The sequence below is a fragment of the Hydra vulgaris genome, chromosome 15 (assembly GCF_038396675.1).
Source record: "Hydra vulgaris chromosome 15, alternate assembly HydraT2T_AEP".
Taxonomy (NCBI): domain Eukaryota; kingdom Metazoa; phylum Cnidaria; class Hydrozoa; order Anthoathecata; family Hydridae; genus Hydra; species Hydra vulgaris.
In genome coordinates, this window is record NC_088934.1 from 20,638,050 (window position 1) to 20,665,000 (window position 26,951).

The 26,951-nt window shown below is 27.6% G+C and overlaps 1 protein-coding gene across 1 annotated transcript in view; it reads left to right on the plus strand.

Annotated features, from left to right (window-relative positions):
- LOC136072061 (diacylglycerol O-acyltransferase 1-like) overlaps positions 1–26,951 on the plus strand; it is a 74,697-nt gene that overhangs the window by 21,545 nt on the left and 26,201 nt on the right. Inside the window, exons 2-6 of the mRNA XM_065820168.1 lie at positions 5,215–5,414; positions 7,315–7,402; positions 7,789–7,829; positions 12,101–12,183; positions 12,387–12,439. Of these exons, the coding sequence (XP_065676240.1) occupies positions 5,230–5,414; positions 7,315–7,402; positions 7,789–7,829; positions 12,101–12,183; positions 12,387–12,439 (450 nt within the window). The 5' untranslated portion in view covers positions 5,215–5,229. The remainder of the gene's footprint in view (positions 1–5,214; positions 5,415–7,314; positions 7,403–7,788; positions 7,830–12,100; positions 12,184–12,386; positions 12,440–26,951) is intronic.

The window sequence follows — 26,951 nt, forward strand, 5'->3', positions numbered from 1 at the left end:
TTTGTTTTTCATTTACAAATACCTCACCCAGGACACAGATTATAATATTTTCTTAAAAGTGCGTCACTATAGAAGTTTTTGGTTCTTTGGAAGCTATTAATTCTTTGTAAATGTTTGCTCTTTGATGTATTATCTGTTTCCACTTTCAGTTGTTGCATGTCTGGAATTGTTTTCAGTGTTTTTACTTTCAAGTTACCTTGAAAAATATCTCTAATGAAGAGCCGAGAAGATGTTAAAAAAATTTTGTTAAAAAAACTTGACAATATAACACAACAATGTCACAAAAAAGAAAATGTTAACAATCAGCGATTCACTTTATGGCTCATCTAAAATGCCAAAAGAAATGACAAATTTTGGAAGGTATTAATTTCTTGCAAAAAATGAAAAATAAAAAAAAAGTTAGAAATGACAGCTGATTAATTAAAGAAAGTGTGGCAAAAGTTAAAATTTTCACTTTAAAAGAAAAATCAATAGTGATATATTGATAAAAAATATATATTTATTGAAATACCATAAGGAATGTGTTTACAAATGTGTTTGCAAATTTAACAAAAATAGATGGTATCTGCTATTTTTTCGCTTGTTGTGCTCTTGTCAGTTGTCAGTCTTTTTAAACATTAGAAGTGTTAATTGAAATAATAGAAGAAAAAAGATTGCTGCCCCATGCCAAACCTTCAGTCGATGTAGCAGCATTTCCTTATGTTTATAGTAAAAAGTCACCACTTTGAGCAAGTCTCCACACTAGAGCCCAACAAACAAAAAAATAAATTTATTTTACGCTGCTTAACTGCAGATTTACCTAAAAAAAATGTGGAATCTGAAATTGCTTCCAATATATCAGAATATCCAGAAACTTCAAATAATGATACTAATGACTGTGAATATACTCTTGAACCCCCTGCTAAAAAAAAAGACCTAGCAATATTCTACTACAAAAACTGAAGTTCATTTAGTGAAACAGACTAATTAAAGTTCCTCTAAATGAGCAAGAGTTTGTGAACAACTATCTGACCAAGGTATTGATATCTCTATACCAACTCAATCTGCAAAATATAAGTCATCTGTTAGAGAATCATAGAAAATGCAGCATAGTTTTAAAGAAACTTTTAAAAATGAAAATTGGGCTCTGCACTCTGATGTTAAGAAAAAAAAGAAGCAAGAAGTGCTTTTGTTAAAAAATTAGCACCGCGAAGTACACTAACCCTTAGTGTTGGAAAATAATTACCAATATTTAATGGAATAACTGAGTTTTTAGACCAATATCAATTGTAGGGAAGCATTAAAGTTATAATCTGTAATACCACAAGTGGCAATACTGGAGTGAGAAATAGAGTTGTTATACTGATCCAATGATAATTTAAAGAAAAAAGCATTCTGTCCACATCATGTAATGTACTTAGTCCTAAATCATTTAATTGACCAAATTCTTGGTGAAAAGACAACATCTCCCAATATATCATGATTTTGTACAAGAAGTCAGTAACAACTATGCAAATCTTAGAAATGACTATCAAAAAAGTGATGTAAAAATTTGAAAACATCAAATAGCACAATAATATGCAGTTTTTATATATATTCGAAAATGTTTACAGATATTACCATTGGTTATTTTCCTTCATTATTTTTAAAATATTACCTAATATAACTCTAGAGTAATGTATGCCTTACTTCCTTTTCTGCTACTTTTAGACCGACCTGAACTGCCTGCTGAAGTTTGTGAATTGATTTATAGAATTTGGCTTGATTTTGGGTTCAATGAACATTTTAATAAAGTAGACAATTACATATTATCGGAGAAGGGTTAAAAGAAACATAAGAAAGCACAAACAATTTTTAGGAAACATTGAAATAAAGACAGTTGAGCAATTCAAAAACAATAACAAAAACATTTGTGCCGATAAAGCCATTAAAATCATGAGAGAAATTAAGTGTAAAAGTGCTGAAAAATCAACTTAAATTGTTTTATCAAACAAGTGATTTATATAATCAGATAAAAGACGTTTTAACCAATTCAGGTACCAGTGGGGAGAAATGGTCCACAAGAGGTCCGTTTCTCGCCATTCATTTGATTCATGATTGGCAGTAGATTTCTATAGAGATGATATGCTTATAATTAGCATTTTGAATCTATATAGATGTATGTCTTATCCTTACTGTAATAAATCTGTTAATTATTAATGCTGGTTCTATTTTAAGTAGATCTAGCTTTAGATCTAATCTAGATATTTAAAAGTCAAAACAAAGTTGATGACAAATTTTTTTTTTCTTTTTTCAGGTAATAATGCCTCGAGTTTACATAAGGAAAACTGACAAAGGCAAAGTGCCAGAATCAGTTATGATAGATGCTGTAGCTGCTGTTGAGAAGAGCATGACAGTTTGACAAGCGGCGAAAGAATTTAACATTGCCCGATCAACACTGATTAACAACATTAAAAAGGCAAAAAGTAAACAAACTAGCCTGTGTCCCAACTATCAGCACAGCCTGATATTTACTGCAGTGCAAGAAATTTGTTTAGCAACATACCTGGCCAGGTGCTCAAATATATTTTATGGCCTAACAACAAAAAATGTTTGTGCTCTTGCCCTTGAAATGGCTACAGTGAATAACATAAAATGCCCTGCGTCATGGATCACCAATTCAATGGCTGGAAGAGAGTAGCTTTTTGGATTTATGAGACGCCATCCAGAACTTTCACTCAGACAGCCAGAAGCCACATCACTGGCATGGGCTACAGCATTCAACAAATTCAATGTCAACACATTTTTCACTTTGTTGGAAGAATCTTCCAAAAAACTAAGTATTAGCAGTGAGCAGATCTTCAATTTAGATGAAACTGGTGTAGCGACTGTGCAAAAAGTTCCTAAAGTAATTGCACCTCGTGGAAGTAAGCAAATAGGTCAAGTTACCTCCAGAGAATGTGGCGAGCTTGTGACAATGTGCTGCATTGTTTCAGCCACCAGCAACACTCTTGGACTTGGTTGGATGACCAGTGACAGTTTTCTTCAAGTTATACGCCATTTTATAAAATGTGTTAGGCCAACTGAAAACTACCCTGTGGTATTAATATCAGACAACCATGAAAGTTATCTTTCAAATGCTGCCCTAGAATTAGGTAAAAGTAATAAAATTCATATTATTAACCTACCACCTCATACAAGCCGTAAGTTACAGCCACTAGACTGTTCTGTATTTGGACCAATGAAAGCTGCCTTCAATAATCTTGCTGAATCTTGGCAAATAAAACATGCTGGGCCAACTCTGTCCATTTATCAGCTGGTGGAGCTTGTAGGCACAGCTTTTCTCAAGACTTCTACAAAACAAAATATTTTGTCTGGTTTTAAAACTAGTGGTGTGTGGCCTCTAGATAAAGACATTTTCTGATAAAGAATTTCTGCCTTTAGACGTTACAGACAGGCCTATGGTTGCAGACCCAGAATTATCAGACATAGACATTGCAAGAGCAAGGGAACATTGTAGCTCATCATCACCAAACACTGACACTCCTTTTGTTCCTGATACAACTCCACAAGCAGACACGTCAATTAATTTGTTAGTCTACAGTTTCTTGCGATGCAGCTTCACAAGGGGACACATCAATTAAAGGGCTTATTGTGAAACAATGACAAGCCACAAAAACAAATATTTGAGAAAAATGACTTTTAAGTTTTATTTAAATCTATAAATTCAGTGCTTACCTATTATTCTTTCAAATTTATAACATAATAAAAATACTAATGGTTATTATATATTGGACAAAAAAAAATAAAAATGCGTATACTATTTATGATTATAAAAATGATAATAACTCATTTTTGAAAAAAGTGTGGCTTGTCATTGTTTCACAATAAGCCCTTAAATTAATGTGTTGGTCCATACAGTATCTTTGGATGCAGCTTCACTAAAATTGTTTGCTTTGCCTGAAATATTTGTAGGCTATCCTAAAGCTGCTACTCGCAAGCAAACCAACAGAGGGAAAAAACATGGAAAATGTATGATCGCGACATCACAAATGATGGAGGAAATAAAATTAAAGCAGTGCATTAAATCTGGAGATAAATCCAATGTAAAAAAGAATCTATTTGATACTGACATGACTGATGATAGGACAGAAGTATTTGTGACAGTAGTGATGAAAGTATTGATGTCAGAATGGTTGGTGTCGAAAGTGTAAATGTTAACGACTATGTTTTGTGTGAGTTTGAGGTAGGAAAGAAAAAAATATTTAGTTGGTAAGGTTATGAAAGAAGAAGATGAGGATAGTGATATTGAAGTTTCTTTTTTGCGAAAGAGTGGGAAAATAGTTGACAATTTTTTTTGGCCGACAGTAGAAGATATTGGGATAGTCAGAATAGGACAAATTAAAACAATTTTGCCACCACCAGTAAAGTGCTAAGGTACAAAAAGAACATAAAGGTATATCTCATTTGATGTATCTTTAAGAAAAAAATTGTTTTATTAATTTCTTTAAAGCTTTTTGTGTCTTCCACAGGTAGTCCATTTCTCCCCCATAGTCGGTCTATTTCTCCCTACAGGTCATCCATTTCTCCCTATATTGGGGTGGTGTTTTTTATTTTTATTTTTTCTTATGTATGATAATTGTAATTTTTTTTATAGACTATATTTTGAAATAAATGGTTACTCTTTTGAGAAATATAACAAACATCTCTGAGTTGTTGTTATTTATGTTTTTAGGTAACTTTTAATAAAAAAGTAAAAATGGTGGATCATTTCTCCCCACTCTCCCCTATATATATATATATATATATATATATATATATATATATATATATATATATATATATATATATATATATATATATATATATATATATATATATATATATATATATATATGTATATATATATATATATTTATATATATATATGTATATATATATAATATATATTATATATATATATGTATAATATATATTATATATATATATATATATATAGATATATATATATATATATATATATATATATATATATATATATATATATATATATATATATATATATATATATACATATATATATATAGATATAGATATAGATATTTTTATGGGGTTATATATAATATATGAGGATTGTATATATATATGTGTGTGGGTGGGTGTGTGTATACATATACTTGAGGATTGTTATATATATATGTATATGCATATATATATATAAAACAACTCTTTAATCAATAATAATTTCTTACATAGAATTAATATCCTAAAATGACAAAAACTAATAAAAAAAGTAGTGAAACTTCTCCAAGAAAGCGAAAGACTTCGAAATTAAAACAAGAATCTACTTTAACAGAAAAAGACCAAATGAAAGATCAAAATAAAACATTGGAACCAACCAAAATTTCAGAATCTAAAGATGAGCGTAAACAAGATTTGTATAATAAGTTAAAAGTGTAAGTTTAATTATTATAACTTTTATTAGTTTTCAAATTATTAGCAATAGTTTAAAAGCTTAGAAATTATATCTCCAGTATCCTTCTTATCTCTGATATGCTATCACATATTAGATTCTTATTAATAGTAATATGATGATAATATTATTAGTATTAATACTAATAACCTAATAAACAGCAACTCTCTCACTTAGTCCTCTTATTTACATCTTCTTGGAAAGAAGATGTAAAGAAGAAGACTGTTTGTTATTTACTACTGACTTCTTATGGAAACCATATATACACTCAATTACTAAATTACTATCTAATAAGGTTGCTTCTCATTATCCTGCTCGCCATTTTCTTACTTCTTATTCCATTCTCTACCTCTACAAATTTCTTTTTTGCCCCTGTATGGAATACTGTTGTCATATTTGGGCTGGTTCAATTTATGATGCCTTTTCCCATCTAGACAAGGTCCAAAAGCGCATTGTAAACATAGTTTTATTTGCCTTAAAATAAAACGTAGCTTTATTTGCCTAAAAATAAAACGTAGCTTTATTTGCCAAGCTCGAGCCTCTCTCCAATTATGGTAGAGTTACATCTCTTTTTCTTTTCTACAAATACTATCATGATCATTGCTCCAAAGAGGTATTATCTCCCTGCTCATGTTATGATATAATATGTTATACAAACCGCAATAACAAATGATCCCACACTGTACTAAGTTTAGTTAAAAACTACAATGCACACAATGACCTGTTTAGAAACACAACCGTTGGGAGGCCTGTAACTATTTTAAGTTGAAATAAAGTTAAAAATCGTTTAACTAATTTTTTTTTTTCAAATTAAATTTGCTAAGGTGCATTTACTATAAAATGCAACCAAAACAAAAATAAATAAAATTGTATGATTCAAATGTTATAAAACCTTTTTATTAATTTAAAATTCAAATTAATACAAAATTGAGAGAAGCACAACTATAGTATTCTAGTTTTATTTTACAAATGTACTTTAAACAAAGTCATTTAAAAAATATAATAATAATGATATTATTTCAATTCTCTTGTGTGTTTTTAAAATTAAAGATTATCAACACAAGGAAAGGTGTAAGATTGAATGTAGGATCAAATTAAAGCACAATTAGAGTAAAAGGATCACAGAAATAGAACAGAGAAAAGATTGGGCAGTCTGTTAAAACATAAAAAAAAAAGCTCTATAAAAATTTCTTTTTCTTTCTTTCTATGTTTTACCTAATAATCAAAAATTTCTTATTTGCATTCTTTTATTTTAGAAAACCTAAGATTAAAATCGGTTAAGATCTTATGAAAGATTATAAGGTACAATGATTGCTATTGAAAAATCTTTTGAATTAATTTTAAAGAGCTATGTTTTAGTAGCAGATAGATGGGTAGTGCAGTTAATAAAACAAAAAATTTTTTTTTTGAGTCTGACACTTTATACTATACTAAATTTTATTTTGCTTTATAATAATGGAAATTGTAATTATATCTTTTTTCTGCTGATGACATGCAATTACTTGTAATACATTTGATGTTTTACAACAATTTGTTTTAAAATCACTTGAGTTAATAATTTAAAGAGAGTAACATTAAATAAATTTTTGTTTTCGTACCTTAATTTTAAACCTGTGATTTTGTTAGTTTCAGCCATTATTTTATAAATTAGTTGAATTCTAAACTATAGTAAACTTAATACAAAAGACTTTTTTCTGACTACTATTTCTATGACTACTATTTCTATGACCAGCAATATACTAACAGGTGTTTGTTTACTGTTGCCTTGTGAAACATGAAGTCTTAGGATTTTATATTAAAAGTTTTAATTTTATAAAAATAATTTGAATTTGCAGAAAGCTTTTTGCTTATTTATTCTTCTGTATTTTTTATTTCATTTTCAGTGTTCATACAACCAGCCCTTCAATTTTGAGTAGTTCTTCTGGATTTGAAAATTATAGAGGAATAATTAATTTATGCTTGTTATTACTGGTAGGCAATATTTGCAATAATAATTGTATTGATGCTGAGTTTGAAATATTAGGTTTTTGTCAGATTTTTCAAGTTTAATAAGATGTGTAATGATGTTTATTGTAATAGATTTTATAATGACAGTAATAATATATTTGTTTTAATATTTTATATAATTATAATGTAAATATTCATTTGTATTACATTGTACATTGTATAATTGTACATTATATAATTATTAATGATGTGTTATATATTGTAAATTGTGATATATCAAATAATTATAATGTGTAGCGAATAATATAATGAAAATAATATGTGTAATATCCTTTATTATAAAAGTTACAATTGGTATCTAAAAACATTATTTTTTTTTAGTTGTTTTTTAAATCTTTTTTTTTTTATAGGTATTGTCAAATTTCAGAGTTGCTTTGGATAATATTTTAAAGTAAGTAAAACTCCAAAACCCTTCTTTTTTTTTATGTACCCTTGTTTACAATGGTTATAAATGAAATAATAATCACATAGTTTGTGGTGTTCTCTAGGGTTCTTTTATGGCCCTCTATTGTTTTTGATATATATTAACGAACTAATTAACTCTGTCCACTTCTCATCAGTCCTTTGGTTTGCTGATGATGCTAATATCTTGCATATTAACAGGGTGTAAACTAGCCCTGTGGGACCCCTTCAAAAGTGATATTCCCAAATGCTCATAAAATTAAAATTCCCGATTTAAATGTAAAAATGTTTGCCAAATTAAAGTTAAATAAAAGTTCTGAAAATTATTGAAAGTTATTTATTGTTAAAACTAATAGAAAAATAACATATAAAAAATTCTAATTAAATTATTGTGTAAAACTTGAACTAAAATCTCCACTATTGGTATAATTACGCAATTGCTTTACTGCAAAAATGTTGCTTGGAAAAAACTTCTTGAGAATTGGGATTTTCCAAGCGATTTTAAGGGTTTTTTTGGTAACTTGCTTCTAAAATTCATTTCTCAAAGCTTCCAAATAACTTTTCGCAATGCATTCCAACAACAGCAAATAATTTATATAAAAGTTAGCAAAAAATAAAGTACAATCTAAAAAAAAAAAAACTTTGTTTGGTTTAAACACCCGCAAATGATATTTCTTTATAAGTTTCGCCTTTTTTGGCTGAGAAGTTAAATAACTTATTAAGTCTTACTGCAAACTCTACTTCAATTAATAAATGTGCTTTGTCAACAAATATATCAAGAAACTGTTTATGTCAGATGTTTTCGAAATTTTGATCAGTTACAGATATTACCAGGCCTTGTTACGAGATTTCGCTGCGTAGCGAAAACGCGTAACGCATTTCTAAGTAACTCAACTCAGCAAATATATTTTACATTGTTAGAAGTTATATTGCATCACTAGCGTCTTTTCAAGTACTGCATTGTAATTAAAGTTATTTTATTAATGCGTTAAAAATCATAGAAACAGTTTTTTTTTCTCACTATAACAAAAGTTACAAATAAAATCTAAGTTTTTATTTAAAAAATCATTTTAATTTTTTTCTTCAAATATGAACTAAATTTTATTTTGAAAAAAATATTTTTTTCATGAAACGTAAAATAATGTTTGTTTATTTTACAGTTACATTTTACAGTTATTTTACAGTTATTTTACATAATTTTACAGTTGGTTTTTGGTTATTTTATTAACTGTTAATAAATTTTTTCTTATTTAATTTGTGAACTCTTTTTAATAATGTTTTTAAACAATAGAGTTTTTTTTTTGTTATTTATCAGTTACCGATAACATATTTGTGATCATAATTTATTTTCATAAATTAAACGAACATCATTAAAACTTTACGTTATTGAATTAACAATAAACAAAATATCTTATTAATAAAGTATTTACATCAAAATAAATCGTGCATTTTTTAAACTATTATGACTAAAAATAATTTTTATATTTTAAAGGAATTTATATATTTAATTCCTTAAGATAAAACTTAAAACACTTTATTTTTTTCAACTAATTTTTAACAACAACAAAAAAAATTATTAAACAAACTGTTTCTTTAACAAAAAATCTATTAGTTTACAATTGCGGTTAAATGCTTTTACTCACGACTTTATTTCTACTGAATAAACGTCACGTTAACGACATCAAAAGATAATTTAAATATTGTAAAAGATAAAAGATTTTGCGTAGCGCAAAACTGCTGAAGGCGTAGGCAAATCGCCTTTTTGCAGGCAAAATGCGAGCTGCGTAACGCTTCTTAACAAGGCCCGGTCTTTTTGTTATTGTTTTTCTTTTTTAGATTAGTATTTTATATCAACTGAATTAGGTGATTGCATCGACAAAAGTCTTTTTTTACTTATCTGCTATAATTTCTTCGCTAACTTATTTAAAAGACCACCTCTGAATTATAAGTTAAATACAAAAAATGTTTTATAGTTATAACGAACTGGTACTAGATATTTATTTAACGAGGAAAATAGATTTCTTTACTTTGCTACTTGTTTTTATTTAAAACTTAAATACATTTAATAACAATAATGTTTTTTATTATTACAATACTGGTACTAGAAATTTTAAAAACAAGAAAACTAGATTCACTACTTGCTTAAATTTAAAATGACTATAAATGAAAAAATAGTTATTTGTATTCTTCGTTGCCAAGCATATAATCGCTTGCAATCAATATTCTTTTATAATTAAATGACATTGGTTGTTGCTTTTGCTCAGACTTCGTAATCGTAACTTTATTTTGCTATGCGATTTATGTGTATGTAAAATTAATATCAGTTATAAAATTGAACTCGCAATAAAAGTGAAATATGAAATTTACAAGCTCACATTTACTATTTTCAAAGGGTTTTTTATTTTTCTATTTTTAAAACATTTCTTTTGATGACACAATTTATTACATGATGGTGTAAGGGTGTGTCCATAAAGGGTGTAAAACAGAGTTTAAATAATAATTAGAAGTAGAAGATCACTTGCTCTCTTCCGAGATTTTCATTAAACATAAATTGCTTTATTACTTTAAAAATCTCCCTTTAATTCCCACCAGTAAAAAAGAAATACATATTCAAAAGAATACGCTAAAAATGAAAGCTGCAATGATGAATTAAGGTTACAAATGAATCAAATATATTATTCTTAATAATAATTAATTAATATACACATTTTATATTATTTTACAATATAAAAATATATAATTCCTAATATATTTTTAGAAATCAGAGCTTAATTTGCCATGTCGTTGTGAAACCACTTTTTGTGTTGATTTCATATTCATCTTCAATAAATGTTACAAGCAGTATTTTATTTTATTTTTGTTGTCCAGTTACTGTTGTCAGGTTTGGGGAAAAATTGGCAGCTATATTATTGATAAATTGTTATCGGCTCAGCATCAATCAATCCAAATAATAAATTTTCAACTCTATAATACAGAAACTTCAAACTTCTTCAAAAAGCTTAAAATTCCTACCTTGTCAGCACTAGTTAGATTTGCTAATCTTCTTTTTGTTTTTGATTCCCTTAATAAAAATTTACCTTCCTCTATAACAACTTTTTTCACAGAAACTCGATTTATACATTCACATTTATCTAGAAAGATCAATAATGGAAAGCTAAATGTACCTCCCTATAAAGCTTTGAGGTATGTTAAGTATTCAATTACACATCAGTGCATCAGTGAATGGAATCTGAGTCTTGTGTGCATTGTGAATGAGTTCGAGGTCTTGTGTGCATCGGAGTCTTGTCTGCATTGTAAATGAGAAAAATTAAAACTTCAAAATAAATTATCTTCATTTCTTTATTTAAAACAATATAAATTTAAACAAATTTAATAAAAATATTATTTTAGTTTTGTATCATCATTAACATCTTTTTTAATTTTTTTTTTTTTTATTATTTTTATTACTGCCCTTTTTATTATTACTACTATAATTATTATAATTATTTTAAATACTATTATTTTTGCTGTTACTTTTGTTCTATTAATGTTATCATTGTTATTTTTTTTTTTTAACTGATTTTATTATAGATATTTGGTGTCACTCTTTTGATCAGGTTTCTGCATGAGTGACACTATCCTTGTCAATCTATTTATATTCTTAATATTGATATTTCATTATGATTTTATTATTTATAATATCATAGATATTCCTAATATTATTATTATTATTAATATTCTTACAATAAAATTTAATTTAAAATATAAATGTTTAGTTAAAGGTAAATAAACATGGTTTAGATTAGGTTTGAAATTTTCATATTTTCTTTTTTATGTTGCAACTTTCATATTGTTTTTATTTATTAATGCTGCATTAGACAGTGGTAAAACACTATGCCCACAATTATGAGGTTCTAAATTCAAATCTGCTCTACCTCTTTGGAAGTACCTTACTAAACCTGTTTCATTGCAGTAAAGTAGCAGAGCACGCAGAAGCCTTATTTAAAAATTCTTTTGTGTTTTAGAGATAAGATAGATAAAAAAAATAGAATACACCAGTAGCCTTCTCAACTCTAGTAGATCTGAAGGCTTGGAGAATTTATTTATTGTAGCAATGAGTTTCTATTAAAAGAAAAAGACATTTAATTGTCAATTTTATTTTATTTGGTTGTTTGGGTTCATTTTTAGTTCATTACTTTATACTTGATTGTTTGATGATTTGTGTCTGGTATATAAATTTGGCGTTTATGATTATGTACAGATGTTTATGATTTTATACAGGTATGGTGTTCTTGTTGATCCTTATATTATACTTGTTTTTCTGGAAAATCCGTACAGTTGGCCTTCTGCTACATTAGTAATTTGTAATTATTTAATTGTTGTTTTTATATCAAAATGCATATGTTATTTTCATAAGACATAAAAACAATTAAACAAAAAACAATAATAATGTACAATGAGACATACAAAAATGATGGTGTTGCTATTTATGTATAACAGAAAGTTATTTTATTTGCATTTAATTTTTTTTTTAATTCTAATTTTATATTTTAATTATTTTTTTTAGTGTCAAATGTGTTTATTCAAGTGTGTTTCTATGCTGAAAGGCTTTTGTCAAAGGTAACTATTGTTCTGAAATTAGATTGTGTTCTAATCATTTAAAAACTTTTCATTTCAATTTTTATTATTGACTCATTATTACATTTCATTAAATGAAAAAATCTTCAAATGATTACAGGGTTGGCAAAAACCCGGTTTTTAAAAAAAACAACTCTGCTCAATGGGTTTTTTTGGGTAATTTGAGGCTTTATTGGGTAAATTTGGGTTTTATTTCGTCTCTGTTAAGATTTTTTTGCTTTTTTGTTTAATAATATTGAAAATTAGTTTTATTTCCTATTTTAACTTTATTTAAAATATATCTTATATATTGTTATTTAATAATTTGTAACAAGAATTTTTCAAATTACTTTGAAAAAGATTTTTAAATATAATTTAAAACTGTAATAGGAAAAAAAAATCACGTTATCTATATGTATTGATTTATTTTAAATTTGAAAGTATTTTTTTTTTTTTTTTTGTAGTTCACCTCCCCAAGGCCGAGAAGGCCACTACAGATGAGGAGGCTACTTGTGGTTATAACCCTCTCAACTCTATAACTCCGAAACATGAACCTTGACAAGCAAGGCCGCTGCGCAGAGAAACAAAGCGCAGTACTACCAGGGATGTGGTGGGAATCGAACTCGAAACCTCTTGCTTATGAAATGAGCGCTCTACCACTACTGCATTATTCTATATAATTAAAAATGTCAATGAGAAATGGGAAAAATAGGCTAGAGAATGGGAGGTAGTAACTGAAGTTTCAATTAAACTTTGAACTTGAAATTTAAATGAACAAACTTGTTTCTCCGCACAGCGGCCTTGTTTATAAAGATTCTTGTTTAGGAGTTAAAGAGTTGAGAAAAGGTTGTTATTACAATAAGATAGTCTGCTCGACTGTAATGGCCTTCTCTGGCCACTACTACTCATTTAAATTCATCTTGGGAGGTGAATAATATAAATGATTAAAAGATCTCAATTGAAAAAAATATTTGAATAAAAATTGTAATAATGTATTTCCAAATAATGATTCAAATATTAGTAAACCTGCTCTGATAGCTGTTATTGTTGGTTATAATAATTATTTTAGTTAATAATATTATAGTTATAATGTTAAAGTTGGTTATAATAGTTCATAAACGTATTATATATCTTTAAAAAAAACCCAATAAAACCCAGATTACTCAGGTTTAATTGGGTTTTTTTAGGGTTTTGTTTGGTGGGTTTTTTAATGCCAACCCTGAATGATTATGCAATACCTATGGAAAATACTTATTAATAATACTTATTAAGAAAAGTCTATTATTATAGCTAAAAAAATTGAAAATTTAATATTTTTAGAAAAAAAGTTTTTTATTTGATATAAAATAAATTTATCTAAATAATAACAATTAAAAATTATTGTTTCAGAGATATCAAACACAATATCAGTCTTCAAAATTCTTATAATTAGTTCTCTTGCTACAAGCATCTTATTTAGTCTTTGATATTCAGATTGACTTTCAAAAGTGTAATATTAAATAACCAAATATTTTTCTTAGCACAGTCATTAGTTAACTGCATGTTATTCACAAACTGAACAAACTTTCTTTAGCTCACAAAATCATTCCAACAGCCAGAATTTCTCCTAACCCATTCATTAACAACTTCCTTAAAAAACACCATCAATGTCAAAAATCTAGCTTTCGAAAACAACAAAGTTAGAAAAAGTCAAATCAAAATTTTTTTAGATGGATTGCATCTAAATATCTTTGACTTAGCATTGATGAGCAAATTCTATATTATTTTATGTTTGTACCCATTATTCTTTAATGTCTCTAAGTTGCATTTCGAAGCAAAGGCTGGTATTCTACAAAAGCAACCATATGACATGCATAACACTTCTAAGGATCCATAAGACATGCATCACACTTAAGAAGAAACTAGCATCATTAAACTTTTTCTCCTCATCCACTGTTAGTATCTTTAGTGCAACTTTAGTGATTTGCGTTATCAAAATAAATATAGTCATAGTTTTTGCCTAGTGCATTGCACCAATTTGTGGGAATCTAAAATTCTCAATAACACTGCTGAAGAAGAATATACTTAACTTGACTAAACTGTGGTAATCAACTTTAGCAACAGTTTTGTTATGAACTGTCAAGTAGATTGTCTTCAGTATCTGAAGCATCTGGAGTGGATACACCTTATGGCAGTCTATCATTTGTTTAACAGAGATGTTTTTTGCTCACAATTTTGCTACAAATGTTTAGTGTCTATGTGCAACATTATTCTTTTACCTTTCAATTTATCTACGATTTTATTTTTAATAAAACCTCCCTGTTTCTGGATATTTACATATCATTTACATATCATAAAGAGTTGATAGATTACATTTTCTGTTGATAGATACATTTTCAATTTTCAACATTGTAGAAAACTAGTTAACATATTGAAATGACATCTATGACTTAGATTGTACCTTATACAGATGTTAAATGGCAAGCAGATGTTGCTTCAATAAGATTTTCAGTAATAAACTTTATAAAAGTTTTTTTTTTGTATACAAGAATCATAACTGTGAGACATAAGCATCTGAGTCATATTTAGCAACCAATATATAACAATAATTATAGTCATAGCAACCAAACACTCAGATACAATATCTTTACTTTTTGAAACTATCTCAGCCTTTCAATCTATACAAAAAACATAGGATTAAAAAAACAGCAATATTGATAAAAATCTATTTTACATACATAAAAATATTTTAAACTTGCTACACTTTTTATTATAGTAAATAAGATAGAATCTATTTTTTTCCTGAGGACAGACCATTTCCTTGCAAGGCTTGAATTTATAATATTTGTTTGATTGCAGATATAAGTAGTACCTGACCAAAAAAAGTTATATTATGAAGAGATTTTAAATTTAATTTCAAGTTACATAAATAAAACTAACAAGAAAAAATTTAAGATTTTAAAAGTAATATTCAAAAGAATTGAAAACTTAAACTGTTTATAATAGTAGGAAGCTCTTGATCTGGTGTTGATGAAATATTTCCAGCCTGTTCTTCTTGGTTTCATAAAATAACTAGTTTTTTCTTTTAACCTTTTAAAATTTAGTAAATTTTTTTTTTATTTGAAGAAATTAGCCTTATTAGGTAAACTTTTAGAATTTTCCATATTTTAAATTTTTTATTCCAAATAATAATTTGTAGTATTCTTACTTTTGAAATCATTATTTCTAGTTTATTAACATGCTAATTTAAAGGATCTAAACAGGTGAATTTATTACATAATATTAACATACATAAAGCAAAAATATTACGTAATAGTATTATAATGTGCCTTGGTGTTAAATGTTGGCATACTTTTTTTTGATTGCGAACAGACATATCATACCAGCTTATTTTTCTTTGCCTCAAACCAAGGAATATAAATGTCACCATCTTTACACAATGTTCTACAGCTTGCATGTGGCACGAAAATTTTTCCAAATGATTACACTATGGTAATTCTCTTTTGTTCCTTTCAGTTTCAGTATTAGCGGTGTTATGCATTGTTAGCGGTGACTCTGTCTGCTGTGAATTACTTCAATCAATCAACTCCCAAGTGTTCTTTGCCATAATGGAGAGTAGGAGCTTGATGTTTTCATACTTCTTTCTTCTCTAGCATGCTGTATACACCTTACACCTAATTCTTTTGTGTAATTTGTGGCTGCTCGTCTGATATCATTGCCAGAAGAACATTCTACTACCTTAGTAGAATAAGTCTACTACCTTCCGTATTACATCTGGCAGATACCCTGGTTTAACTATTGTGCTGCATAGATGGCTGCTGCCATGAAAAATAGAAGACTCCTTCTTAATGATGAACCACATAGGGGTGTAAACGCCTAAAATATATGTTGCCATAGTTACTAAATTTGATAAAAGATTGGTGGTAGAAATATATAATCTGAAGATCCTGTTGGCCATCTAATGTGGCAGTGGGCCATCTAATATGAGCCAGTTTTCCAGGGCTGCATTTTTCCAGATTAATAAAACAATTGCCACTTAGTACAGCTTGGCAGATGTTAAAAAGGTAAAGCTGATCTGTACTGAGCACTTTTCTGTCCACCTCTGGCATTTCTACATTATGGTTTATAGGTTGAAAATCAACAACCTAAGATCTCACAAGTTTCAAGGGTTTTTGATAGAACCAGAATAGTATCTAGGACCAGATGTCAGTCCATCCAACTCCACAAACAAATGATGTATTGGAAGCTGATTTGCATGTAATTGTTTTAAAATTTGCATATGTCACAACAAATTACCCATTATAGAGGCCGTTGAAGTTCTAACTCAATCAATCTAATAACACCTCCCTTGTTTCTAGTGTTTACATTTGTTCCATCACAGCCAAGCACTTGCAAATCATTCAAAATGATATTGTGTTCTTTAAATTACTTTAGAATTTGAGATTTTAATGCTTCAGCTGTTCAGTGAGTGCAGTGTCCCTAGAAGCCCCTCCAGGTTTCTGAATGAGGATATGTGCTCTTCCATCACTATGGTTCTCTTATTATTAAAAAGTTTAAGTCTAGTCTTTTTTGACACCCCTTTACTTAGACTTCAATAACTTTCAAGTTATCCCTGGCTTTCATGCGCTCATGTCTTATCTTGCTCCAGTCAATAACATTTTTTTTGTCATTGTGTGAAATAATCCCAATACCCTTAAGTACAGCTGATGCCTAAGCTGCTGCCGATCTGTCTGTGAGTCCATGCTGTAAAAGAGAAGGGAGAGAAATCACATTTGCTTTAAAGATGATAATGATGATGGAGTGTTTTCATCAATAGCAGGCCGTCTTGAAGTACTGGGTGTGCCAGAAATAATAGCATTTAGTGGCACTGCATTATTAACATATAAGCTTTGTTTGCTTTGGATATTCTGCAGTTTTGCTTTAACTTCTTTGTTTATTGATTCAATACCCATTTTAAGTCTACTCCTTTGATCTTCCAGGAAAGCGTGCTCCATCGCTGGTACCATATTAACTTTGGCACATCAGCATTTTGTTAGATCCTTGCATTGGCAAGCAGTTATATCAAAAAGTTTAGCTCGTTTGTCCTTATAAAACTGAATTTTTTTTTTCTTTTCTCTAGTAGCATTTGGAGTTTTTTGCTCTGCTCAAAAAGGTTACCAACTCTCTTTCTCGCAAATAGACCATATGCTGCATCACATCTAGTCCTGTTGGTGATTACCCAAAGAATGGATGATCTGTTTTAGATATTAATATTCTATTTACTGAAATATAATTAACAAAGTTTTAGTTTATTAAACATAGCAAAGTATTAAACTGCACATTGAAACATTAACTTACTAGATAAACATACTTCGTTTTAACAATTTTATTATATAGAAAACATAAGAAATATAGTGGTATGATTTTATACTTATAATATATATATACATATAATATATATATATATATATATATATATATATATATATATATATATATATATATATATATATATATATATATATATATAAACTTGAAATATGATATTTAACCAAATAAATTCAAAAATAGTCAGAACAGTGAAACAAATAGAAAATCCAGTAATTCCTTTTTCTCACAATGTTTTTATTAAAAACAATATAATTACCAAACAAAATTACTAATACTAAATATTTTTTTATATATATTAATTAAAACTATTAGCACTAGAGGCCTTTCAAATAATCATCAGTAGTGCTGTTTTTAGTATTATTCAAGATATTACTATTAAAAACAAAAATAACTTAAATTTCATATATTTTCACAATATGGAAAAGGAATATTTAAAATTTAAAGATCAGCATCAAAGGTATTTTGTAAAATCACTTGACAAACATGAGTATCTATATTACAAACATAGTAGATGTACCAACCTCCTTAGTATTTACAACGATTGTTTACAGCAAGAACCATTATTTATCCCAAGAAAGTTTAGAAGTGATAACTACCATTTTGTCTAACGAGGAAGAAAATGCAATTAAAAAGTTTGATTTACGTCTCAGGTCTATATGTGAAATTCTTACTATAAGAAAAGACAATTTTCTTACATCATTGAAAAACCTAGATGATGAAGTTTCAAATTTTATTACAAATCACGCCTCTAGTGCACGGCTGTTTCAAACAGAGCTTAACGGTTTCTTGTTATTTTTTGAAAATATTGACTTAAGGGGTGTTACTAAAACTTCTATAACTTTTAAAATATTAAAGATAATTTTGTTTTGTAAAAAGAATAAAAACACCAATAAAATGTTTCATCTTACGACATTTAATGCATTAGTAAAAAAACTTCTTTAAGTTTTAAAAAAACACGACAAATGATGAAGTTGGCTGAATTCAAGTAATTTGATGTTACTTTTATCAAAAAAAAATCAGAAAAATTTATTTCTGATAGTTATTCTCAAATATACCCATTGTTTGACCATTATAAAAACAAAAAAACCTTACTTAATTGTTTAAGGATAGCTAAAACAGACTTTATTGAGGTCTGAAAGCAAACCGCACTTTTCGCAAAGTTATGAAAAATGTAGTTAAAAGGGGGATTAGCTGTTAAAAGAGTACATTTTTAAACCTAGGAGTTCTTGTTTTAGAAACTTATTTTCCTAAGCCAATAAATTCATTGCATTGCAAAATAAAGCCAGATTTCGATTTTGGAATATTTAGTCAAAACATTTAAAGCTTAAGCATTTATTTTTTTCTGTGCATACAGTTCTAATAATATGGTGTTAAGTTGTTAATAAATAAACACTCACCAAGTCTAATAAAATAATTCATGACCAAATTTGAGTTTAAGTTTTTGAATTAACCTCGCTTTTGGTAGTAGAATTATTTTATAGCACTTGAATCTATAGTCTCTTCTCTCAGTAAATAAAGTGTTTGAATATACAAATAGCTAATTGAAATTTTTTGAAAATTTGTTTTTATTCCCATTAAAAACTGTTTTATAATCAGTTGGTTTACTGATAGGTTCTTTAAGTAGTAAACTATCTTTGTACATCCAACTGATATCAGATTCATACTCATGCTAAACCAGAAAAACAATTGCTCCACTCAAAATTTTGATAACGTTTACAAATTCTTAATTTATTGAACTAAATTTTTACAGCAACATTCTTTAACCAGCGAGGAGGTATGTAGAGCAGAGGTACTGCAAAGGTAGAACTAACTTCTGGTGATAAACATCGAATGGATATGTAATATATCTATAAAAAAAGGTTACATATAATAAAGGACAATACATTTTTTAAATTAAATACACAAACATACAAGATCATACCCAACCAACATACCAGTTGCTCTGATCACAAGTTAATATATAAAAGCTAGATTTTTACATACATTTGATGCAAGACTAGTATTCCATTCTTTAACCTGAGCGAAGATATTGCATAGGTATAAATAACTTCTGAAGATAGGAACAGAATGGGCACCTACCTAATATATAAAATCAATATATTAAAAAATAATATTTTAAACTAACATTACACAAATATTAGAACAGAATAAAATTATCTTATATATAAATTAAAGATCTCATATAATTTATCTTACTTGTAAATAGTTTTTGTTGTTGTTGTTATTTTTAATTTTTTAAATATTTTAACTAAATTTGATGACCACAAACAAGACCTTTGTCTTGTTTGTGGTCATCAAACAAGACCTTTGTCTATAAATTGAATTTTCGCCACGCTCAGAACACACAACACACTTTCTCACCTTAGAGGCTTGAAGCTTCCTATCAGCTTTGCTGTGCAATTCAAAGCGTTTTAAAACAAGATGCAGCTTCTGCTCCTGATTTCTTACTGAATGCAACTGTCTTAATTCCTTATTTACGCTATTATGCAAACACTCTCCCTCCTCTTCACTTAGCAACCCAATAGTTTTATGGAATTTTACAAAGAGTGGCACATTAAAAATAAGTTCATGCATTTTTCGTGTGATACTTTCATTTGGAAAGCAAGCATGAAACTCAATAGCAAATAAATTTATATATTGATGAAGCTCAATAATTAGCCTAATACTCATAGTCTCTAATGGAAAACTTAATGAGTTACAATGTGTGTTGAGAGCCCTATTTTTAGAATTTAAATCTGTAATTTCAGCTTCCAACTTAAATACTTGCATTTTTAAATTTTTCTATTTGCTCCATATTTGTTTTATTTTCAGAAGTTAATTGATCAATTTGATTCAGTAGCTCCTGACTGTTATTTAAAGTGAAAAAGTCATCTGCATCTGCTGATTTTTTTTTTTTTGGGTGGAGCTTGCGACAGTTGCATTTTAAAAAATTCTTCGTTTTTTATAGCTTTAAAATTTTTTTTATATTTTTTTTTTTTGGCGTGTTAACTTTAGGCACATTTTATCAAACTCGTCATTACTAGGCATATCAAAATCAATTGGCAAAAGAAAACTCATAAACCTCTTATTTTAAAGACTGTCATTAAAATGGAAATGACATTGTTACTGATCTTATCTGTCCTAATTAATCGCTTAACAAAAGGAAAGTTACACCTATCTTCCCAACCATTTTTCCATCCAATATGTTATTTTAGAATTTCCTTCTCAGTTGAATACATTGTTATCAAAATAATATTGACTTATTAATAAATATAATAAAAACAAATAAAATAATATTAATTAACAAATATATGCACTAGATAAAAGTGGATTTAACAACTTATCTGATATTAGTTTGATAATCCAAAGAGAAAAATTCCGCGTAACTTTGTTTACTTTTATACTTCAAAAATTGACTCGCCGAAACAGTTGTTTGGAGAATATTCATTAATAAATAGTTTGGGACGTAACGCATAAAGGTTACGTCATCGCAAAAAAACGTCAACACAAATGTACGCCTAAAACTAACAAGATTAGTTGTAAAACATGACATTTTTGAAAACATATTTCATAACATAGCTGAAGGCCCGTAAAATAATTTTTTTATTTTCATTTGCATAAAAGGTTGAAATTTCATTAACTTACGTCATCCATCAAAAAAGTTACGTTTTGCATTTAAAAACGATCAATTAAAAAATATAAATGCTTTAAAAACAGTCTTTTTGTAAAAAATTCTCTAGGATGACGCAGGAATCTGATAGAATGGACATTTAGGGTTAAGTGTTCCAAATTTCAAATATCAAGCACAAAGCTATGTTATGAAATCTTAGTTGGCCCAACTCATGTTTTCCGGAAAATATGCGAAAATTAGAAAAGTGGTTCTAAATTATTAAAAATATTTTGGCAATATTTATTTTTATACCAATTAATGTAAATATTTATTTAACAAGGAAAGATAGATCTTTTATATTTTTTTAATTGCAAGATGAAAGCATTTATATAAAAAAGTTAATATCAATTTAAAGTTTGTGAATTTTTATACTTTTTATGCGGATATACTTTTTTTTTTGATAAACTCATGACGTCACGCTCGTTTTTATATTGAGTGAAACAGCCGTGAGTGATGAACTTCACGAAAAGTTAAGTCATCGATATTAAGAATGCAAAAATGAAGATATTGAACGCATCAATAAAAAATGGTCCAAAAAAGTAAGCTCTACTAAACTTGCTTTAGAAAAAGATAAAAAGTATTTTAATTGTAAAAAACAAGCATCACATTACATAAATAGTAATAATATTTATGCAAGTTCCATTATTTCAAATAACGATATTACAGACCATGACAAAAAAACACAATCAACCCCATCAAAAAATAATGAGTTTACAGACTATGACCAAAAGACACAATCAACCCTATCAAAAAACTGGATAAGCCCAAATACAAAAAGATACAACCTAAGGTCATCAACCTATCTACCAAACACTTGACTTCTTCTCAAATATCTGTTCTTACAAAAGGTCCAAAGTTTTGCCCAGCCACAAAAGGTAATTTCTTACATATTAATTCAGATATTAAAAATTTTACACGGAAACTTATACTAAAAGAAAAATATTTTGGTACCACAAGTAATGACATTAGTATAATTAAAAATAAATCCTATTATAGTACCAAAACCACTCTGTCAGAATTAAACGAAGTTGTTTCACAAATTGAATCAATCATACCTATTAATGTTCAATATGTTGATAACATTACAAAACAAGAAAGAAAAGCGATTAAAGAACTGCAACTAATGAAAGACATAGTTATTAAAAAAGCTAACAACGGTAATACCTTAGTTATAATGGATTCAACATATTATATTAACAAACTTGTTCATCAAGACCATCTTTTATCTCTAACTACATATGAAAAAATAAATTCGGAATCTGATAAAATGGTTTTTAGAAATCTATTTAGTTTGATAAATAAACATAAATGCCTTACAACGAATGAGATAAAATATATCACTAACTTTAAATGGAAATCAAGTAATTTTTATGTAATTCCCAAAATTCACAAATGTCAAGAAATTATTGACAAGGTAAAAGAGTCAGACTCTTTATTTATTGAAATGAAACCACCAAAAAATCTCAAAGGTAGACCAATTATTGCTGGAATAAATTCACCTACATCTCATTTGAGCCAGTTTCTCCATATAATATTGTCTCCTATTGTAAGGAAACAGATATCTTTTATTAAAGATGACTGGGATTTCCTCAGAAAAATTCCAAGAGAGCTTGAATCAGAAAGTCGTATCATTACATGTGACATTGTTAACCTCTATACAGGCACTCCACATTATCTTGGATTAGAAGCCTTAAAATTTTGGATTAATAAATATAAACTTTTGATAGATAAAAGATTTACACCTGAATTCATAATTGAGTCAGCACCTTTCATTCTAAATAACAATAATTTCATTTTTGACAAACAATTATTTCACCAAATAACTGGTACAGCCATGGGTACAGATTTTGCACCAGATTATGCATGCCTTACTATCGGGTTCCTAGAGGAGACTAACCTTTTTCCAATAATCCTACCTCAGTATTTTTCGAACCATGAAGTAGATGACATAAAGAAATTTTATTTTAGATATATTGATGATGGTTTCATAATTTGGCCAAAACATCTTGACATCAGAAAATTTGAAATTTCTTTAACTGAATTAAATGACTCCATTGGATTTACAATGGATTTTGGAAAGGAATTTATAAAAAATGGTAGTACCTACAGTGTAATTAACTTTTTAGACATAACAATCATTCTTGAAAATTATAATAAAATTCAAACAGACATTTACTATAAAGAAACACCCATGACTATTTAAACTATAACAGTCATCATCCATTTCACATTAAAAAGAATATTCCTTATAGTTTAGCTAAAAGAATAATTGTTTTTACATCTAATTATGAAATCGAAAAATTACGCCTAATAGAACTAAAGTCATGGTTAAAAGATTGCGAATACCCTGATGAAATTATGAAAAAAGCATTCCATAATGCAAAACTACAAGGACCAGCACCAAAAAAAGAATCTAAAGAAATATTTCCTTTAGTGACAACATTCTATAGTAATCTCAATTGCCAACCTTTTATAAGAGAAGCCAACCATTTGCTCAAAGTATCTTATAATGAAAGAATTAAAAATGTTTTTTCTAATATTCACCCGGTATTAGCTTTTAAACAACCTCCTAACTTACTAAGAAGACTTACTTCTTCAAATATTGAAGTAACTAGTAAGAAGATCAGCATATTCAAATGCAAAGATATTCGGTGCAAAATTTGCGAATCATACCTTCAAGAAGTAGATCAGTTTAAAACATCTAACGGTATTATTTGGAAAGTGAAAAGTCACATCACATGCAACGATAAAAATGTAATCTATTACCTAAAATAATTAACATGCAAAAAACAAACATATACTGGTAAAACTAATAATTTAAGATTAGGTATAAACGGACATATTTCTAGTTGCAGAACTGGCTTATCAACTGATCGATTTGACAACCATGTTTATAATTGTCAACACAAAAGTGTAATTGAACTTTTTTTCCAACTTTTTGTCTTTCTTGAGCTTAACAACGAAAGTTTTTTGTTATCATATGAAAAGCATTTGCACAAACAAAAACATGATACATTTAATTGATATTTCCTGTATATAATTACAATTCAATCTTTTACAATCAATAGTTACCCATAGCAACAATATGAAAATTAAGTTATTTTTGTTTTTAATAGTAATATCTTGTATAATACTAAAAACAGCACTACTGATGATTATTTGAAAGGCCTCTAGTGCTAATAGTTTTAATTAATATATATGCGGTAGTGGTGTAGTGGTAGTGCGCTCGCTTCATAAGCGAGAGGTTCCGAGTTCGATCCCCACCACGTCCCTGGTAGTACCACGCTCAACTTGTTTCTCCGTGCAGCGGCCTTGTTCGTTAAGGTTCGTGTTTCGGAGTTATAGAGTTGAGAGAGGGTTATAACCACAATTAAGTAGCCTCCTCATCTGTAGTGGCCTTCTGGGCCTTGGGGAGGTGAAATAACAAACAAAAAAAAAACAAAAAAAATAAAAATATTTAGTATTAGTAATTTTGTTTGGTAATTATATTGTTTTTAATAAAAACATAGTGAGAAAAAAGAATTACTGGATTTTCTATTTGTTTCACTGTTCTGACTATTTTTGAATTTATATATATATATATATATATATATATATATATATGTATATATATATATATATATATATATATATATATATATATATATATATATATACACACACACTCATTTTTTAATTTTTTTTATAACTTTTTTGACTCAATTACCTTGAAAATGAAATAGTTCCTGAAATGCTAGAGTATGCTATATAAAGTTTCAATTATGCTGTAAAAAATTATAATTTATTATTTATTTCATTTTTTCGCTCAAAAAATATTTATTTCTTTTAGGTTAAAGGTATTTCTACTAATATACTTTAGATAACAGATTTGTTTACTACAACTTAACATGCGGTAGTGGTGTAGTGATAGAGCGCTTGCCTTGTAAGCAAGAAGTTCAGAGTTTGCTTAACTTGTTTGACTTAATAGCAAAGAAAACAATTTATGTGACTTAAAAATATGACTTTTTTTTTTAACAGTAAAACTCTATCTGTTAGTTTAAACAATATCATTAGGAAAATGAATTTAAAAAAAGCTTTTGTGGTTGCACAGCCGCACTGACTGTGATTCATATATTCTTTAGGAAACGTTTATATGTTGATATAAAATTAAAAAAATCCTGGAGTTTTAGAGTACCAACAATTTTTACGACTGGGGACACTCCGTACTCTGGGTAAAAAACAGAGACTACTGGACTCCGACTTGCATCCTTGATATAATGTCAATGACATCATTTTTTTTTATTAATGAGGTTTTTTTAAAAAGTTTTTTTTTCCACAATCAGCAAAAACAATATAATTTTGATGCTTTAGCCATTTCAAAATTCAAATTTTCATACATGATACCATTTTCAACTATTTAGTTGTTTTTTTATTTTTTTACAGGTTTTCTTTATCTTTTTTGTAAGAGGTTCTAGTTGATATGGAGTTACTTTTTTTTGATATAGAATATTTTTAGTTATTATAATGCAAATGGAAAATATAAAATGATTACCTTTTTTATCCATATTCAAATAAACAAAATTTAGCAATTTGAATTAAATCAACATAATTATCACTATTTTCTAATAAAAAAGTTTAACAAATAGTTTTTAATTAATATTGTTTATCCACATTAGTTATTAATCAAAATATTTCAATAGGGGGAAAAAATTCATAACAATAGGCGGTCTTCATAAAATTTAAAAAAAATTCTTAATGTAAAAAAGTATGATAATATGAACCATGTCCTGTTTTTATGTAGGAGTTTGGCAAAATCTCATTTTTATTTAGCTCTCACATAAAATGAAGGATAATGGTCACCTTATATATATATATATATATATATATATATATATATATATATATATATATATATATATATATATATATATATATATATATATATATATATATATATATATATATATATATATATATATATATATATATATATATATATATATATATATATATATATATATATATATATATATATATATATATATATATATATATATATATAGTCCCAGGCCACAATATTATGATCACCTACAATTTTTGTATATTTTTAACTTTAAGGGTTTGTAAAAAGCATAAAAAGTACCATTGCAATATTAGTTATACTTTATTGATAAAACATGTTTCCCTAATAACAAAATAATATTTCAAAATCAATATACACATTTTAACAAACAATTACTCTTTTTGATTACAAGTCATAATAAAATATTAATATTTTGTCATTCCTCCTTTCAACTTAAATAACTTTGGTCTGGCTGTTTGGTCTGGCATACTTTTAATACAGTTTGGCTATTTGGTCTGGCATACTTTTAATACATCTGGCTATTTGATCTGGCATACTTTTAATACAGTTTATTCCTGCTGTCTTATTTTTTTCATCGTGGTGCCAATGATAGAGTAATTTTTCAATCAAATCCCTTTTGTTTGTTGAAACCTCGGAAGAGATTTCCTTCTTGAGAATGTTCCACAAATTCTCAA